Source organism: Limulus polyphemus, unplaced genomic scaffold, assembly GCF_000517525.1.
Source record: "Limulus polyphemus unplaced genomic scaffold, Limulus_polyphemus-2.1.2 Scaffold127, whole genome shotgun sequence".
NCBI lineage: Eukaryota > Metazoa > Arthropoda > Merostomata > Xiphosura > Limulidae > Limulus > Limulus polyphemus.
The window spans coordinates 986,910-992,196 of record NW_013665737.1 but is presented as its reverse complement, the minus strand read 5'-3'; the positions used below and the strand labels follow the sequence as shown (position 1 = coordinate 992,196).

General features: G+C 30.3%; 1 protein-coding gene across 1 annotated transcript in view; it reads right to left on the bottom strand.

Annotated features, from left to right (window-relative positions):
- Positions 1-529: 529 nt before the first annotated feature.
- The window catches only part of LOC106473203 (serine/threonine-protein kinase mig-15-like), an 88,770-nt gene continuing 84,012 nt past the window's right edge, over positions 530-5,287 (bottom strand). The window contains exon 25 of the mRNA XM_022402714.1: positions 530-2,372. Coding sequence (XP_022258422.1) covers positions 2,289-2,372 — 84 coding nt within the window. The 3' untranslated portion in view covers positions 530-2,288. The remainder of the gene's footprint in view (positions 2,373-5,287) is intronic.

Genomic DNA, 5,287 nt, shown 5'->3' with positions numbered 1-5,287 from the left:
CAAAATGTGAATTTTACTGGCCTAAGCCATTTTTTTTTATTCACCTTTACCTTGAAGCCAAATAACTTAACTGCTTAAACACCACTACTATGTGTACTACTTTATTAATTTTCTTTGCTCTTCTAAGCAGCAATGATGAGTTGTGAAACTAGTCTACTGTAGTGGAGTCTATGATGTCAAAATTATAAAGTTTGGTATCTATAAAAAGTCCATTAAAAAATAAACAAGTCTACAAATCTGATAAACAAGCCATTTATTCAGAGATAAATAATAACTACAGCAATGCTTAGTAAAAAACCAATACAGAAAAAAACTTTAAAGAGTATGTTTTACCTGAGAACCTCAGGAGAGGACAAACAGATAATTTATACACTGTAAGATTTAAAAAATATATCGCAGACCAATATCACAAGTTTACTAGTTTTCACACTTAATAAATATTACTAGTATTGCTTAACCTTTTGGTTAAGAAGCCACAATGTTCTTTATCATTTTGCAAAGTTGTAGATAATTATTCAGTATAGTTATTTGCTTTCTTTTTTACTAAGAATCACTTGAGAAGTTTCTGTTGGTTAGAGTACATTAGTTTCTAAACTGACAGTCTAAACACTTAAGTAGCAAATCTAGTCTTGGAAAGGGAAGCGACATACCATTAATGACCAGACTTGGTAGCTTTGAGAAAATCTGTACAATTACAAGGACTCCTGCACATGATTAGTCAGGCACATCATCTTCACTATAACATATTTCTTAACACATAGTCTTTGCTCAGTGGAAACTAAAAACTTGATATAAAATTATCTTCAAACTAATTAATTTGGAGTGTGTACAATAACACTCGAATTGTGACTTCTCACTTAGAATAAAATATTTCACATTCTTTATTATGCATTAAGGAATATTTCTTGTAATCAAGACATTGTGTCTAGCTATTTATTTGGAAGAGTTAGATTAAATAAAAAGTTAAAGCTAAGCTTATTCTTCGGTGTTTGATCACTCAATCTACTTTTACATTAACTGAATTTTTTTTATTTGAACTATTGATATTCAGAAGCATGTGTTTTTAATATTTGTGTCACGGTATATTCCAATTTCTTCAGAAGACTGTAGCAACAACTAGCATAAATAAAAATATACCACAAAGAATAAAAATATTAATATCATAACAATACATGCAATAAAATTACTACAAAATTACCAAGACATTAATAAGAATTATATTGACCTTGTTGGTGAATCTTCAAAGTATTTATACTTCAAGAGCAAGTCCATGCATTCGACCAGAAATAATTATCAAGCTGTTTTATTAAGATAAAGTTCCTAAAAATACTAAATTATTTTTGCATCTTGTACTTTGTGTGACAACTGTCTTTACATTAGAAACAATGTGAATAGAGCTGAGAAAATAACAAGCAAATATTTTTTTTTTTTTGACATTCAAATCTTTAAGAACCAATATTTCAGACAAACTTAGTATTTATTTAAAAACATAGATTTGGAAAATCTGCAATAATCTTCACATTAATAAAACAGCTTTATTATGTATTTATCACATTGAATTAATCATTTAAAAAAAAAGTTCTACAAAACTTAATTGCTTACAATTTTCTTTCTCAGCTGCCAAAAATTTGGAGTGACTAGAATCAGTAAATCTGTTATATAGATAACTTTAATTGTAATCATTTTGATATAAGGCATAATGAATAACAATTTCTAATTTATTCTATAAAACCAAAAAAAACAAAAAACATCTTGATATGTTAATAATTTCAACTACTTCATTCTGGTACCTGTCACAACCACGCTTTAGAGGACAATTAATTGAGTAGGAAGATTTTTGAAGTAATTATAAAGAAACATTTCTCCATACTATTAGCATACTAGGCAGCATATTTTGCTTTCTTTTAAGTTATGACACATGAAGACAAAGTTGTGTTGTGTACATAAGTTCATTTTTAGGGAAAAAAGACATCAATGGTTATCCAATACAAACAGCAATATTTACAAAGCTTTTGGCAAAGACAATCAACCATTTAAACAATTCCTCATGCATTCACACACACACACACGTGAACACTGCTTTATGTTTCTGGTGCTTCATGGGCATTTACAAAAGAACTTAAACAAAATGAGTATGCTTGAAACAAGCTAGTCACAAAATTATTTATTACAGGCTAAAAAAATTTGCCTAAGGTATATGATGGCAAAATAGTATTCCATTTGGACATTGTTTACTGACTTTGATGAAACTAATGTTCATGTTGAATAAAGCTCCTCTGTTGCTGTTACTACCAATGTGCCATACCTGGCTTGTTCAGGGTCATGAAATAAATCTGGCATGATGATCCTCCTTTGGCTGAAGAAAAGAAGACCTAGCAAATAAACAAAATTAAGAAATCTTAATTAAAAGGTAGCTATATGAAAGTTTAAAAGAGGAGCTGTACTTAAAATGCATACACAAAAGTACTAAGAAAAGGAATTCAGAACTACACTGTAACTAACTTAACATTTTTCTTCATAAAAACTAACGTACAAGCTATAAGTGTACACACAGAGTTGATATTTACAATTAAAACATCTTCAGATCAGTAATTGTGATCACCCTAGTAGCAAAGACATGTTTAAGGTGCTTACTGTATGATACATGTAATATCAATCCAAAAATAAAACAAATTCAGTATCTCATGGATAGTCAATGGTTATTTAATGACTGAAAAATAAAATTGTCTATTAGAATAAAGTGTCTAAAACTAAAATATTAAATGTAGTTTATTTTGTTCATTTATCTTTTTTAAATATCCAATTAAACAAGACAAACAAACTCTTTATTACATCTGTTTATCACAAGAAAACATTTACTGGCATATACACTCATTTCAACAGTTTCATATCACACTTTTTCAAATGTTTGTTTGAAGTTAAGCACAAAGCTACAAAATGGGCTATCTGTGCTCTGCCCACCAAGGGTACTGAAACCAAGTTTCTAGCATTGTAAGTCCGCAGACATACCACTGTGCTACTGGGGGGGCTTTTCAATTGTAATCTTGTTCTGACTACTTTTTGTCTGCACTCTAAAATTTCCAAAATTCACAACATACTACAAAATAATGGCTATTCCCTTAACTTTTTATACTCTATCACTTGAACATTTTCAACAAATAAAATATAACCTACAAAGAAAGCAACCGCTGTCTCAAAATATCCACTAATTCTTATCACTCCTTTCATGTGCAAATAAAGTTTTAAACTCAAATACAACAGAAAAATCAAGACATTGAGCTATGGTTAGTATTTAAGTCAACATTTAGAATTAAATATTGTTTAAAACCAAAGATGCTCTACTCATTCCTTTGCAATCATGAGTCAATTTATATATACACTTGTGGTAGCTGTTAAGCTACATGTATTGGTAAAATTACATGCCATTTACAAATATACAAAATAACATAACGTTTTGGGACCTATTGGTCTATCTCGGCTGTCCCATCTTGTGAACTAAACTAAAACTATTATAAAAAAATCTTAAAGCCAGCCCTTATCAAGCTTTCTCTTAAACTCACTTACATTCATTACCTCCACAACATCCAAAGGCAACCCATTCCAAAAGCCAACCACTCTGTTAGAAAAATAAAACTTATCTTAGCTGAAGATGACTCCCACCCTGCCAAAATTTATATTTGTGTCCCCTAGTCCTACTATTCTCACTGTTAAGTATGAATAAAGGTGATAAATTAACACTATCAATTGCATTTATAACCTTAAACATCTCAATCATATCCCCTCTAACTCTTCTTTTTTCAAGAGAAAACAATTTGAGATTTCAACCTCTCCTCATATGACAACCCCTCCATCCCAGGTATCATTCTAGTAACCCTTTCCAACAATTCAATATCCTTCCTAAGGTAAGGAGCAAAAGACTGAACACAATATTCCAAATGTGATCTACCCAGTGACTTATCCAATAAAATTATAACCTCTTTAGACTTGTATTCAATATATCTGTAGACACAACCTAAAATACTATTTGCCCTACCACTAGCAACAGCATACTGCTTGGATGGCTTGAGAGACTGATCAACCATTACACCAAGATCCCTTTCTTTCATGACATTGTTAAGGTTATTCCCATCCAAATTATACTTATAATCCAAAGTATGATAACCCACATGCATTATCTTGCATTTTTTATAATTAAAACCCACCTGGCATTTATTTACCCAACTCATTAAATGATCTAAATCCTTTTGTAAATCAGCAGCATCCTCTTCACATCTAGAAACACCCAAAACCTTATACAACATGCACATAAGCACAAGGGAGTTTCAGCTGGAAGGGAGTCAAAGCTAACTAATCCAACTGAGTCTTTTATCCATTACATAGTTGGAATAATAACAACCCCATACTTCTTGAAAACTAAAATTCTTGACTCCACAACAAGATTACGAACTCATCCCTGTTATCATTAACATATTACCAGTGTTTTATTATTATTACCATTTCTGATGCAGATATTTATACTTCTATTTAACCATTTCCAGATGGGTCATGGGTGAAAGGTCATCTCTTTTGTTGACTCACATTCAAAATTTTATTGAATTACTGTTTTAGGAATTTATGTCATTAAATCTGGTATGAAACTGTAGATTAGAATTCAAATTTTAGTATTATACATTACTCAATTTCTTAAACTAAAAGTAAAAATTAGAAAAACAGAAACACCAAATTTTGTGTGTCACATGGTATGTTGAATGCAACACTGGTCCAAATTAGATGTTTGTGATGTCAAAATACTAAATCTATAGTTTTGTGTGGATTGGGAAATCAAATTACTGATATTGACAAGCTAAAATATAAAATAAGAACCTCTTATCTTTTCTATTTGCTAAGATATTGCTCATGTAATGAATCAAACACAGTGGCACCCTGCCCACATCTTTCCATTTTTGGAAACTCTCCCTTATATACACTTACTTCTATATATGACATAAATAACCAATCGAAAGCTCAGAATGTCCCCCTAGTGGTTTTCTTAGCCATTTTAAATTCTTAGAAAGCCATCTCTTTCTTTTGAACTAAGATTTCAAGGAGGTAGGTTGTGTCTTTCGTCTGCTTGAAATTTCATATTTTTTTAGACTGAAATACAGCTTAGTTACTAAGATTGATAAATTATAGTGGAATTCTATGGTATTGATAAAGTAAGTTATGATTTTTTGGTTATTCAACTGTATATATATATATATATATATAAAACCTAAAAAAAGTAATTTAATTTTTATTCCTCTATGTG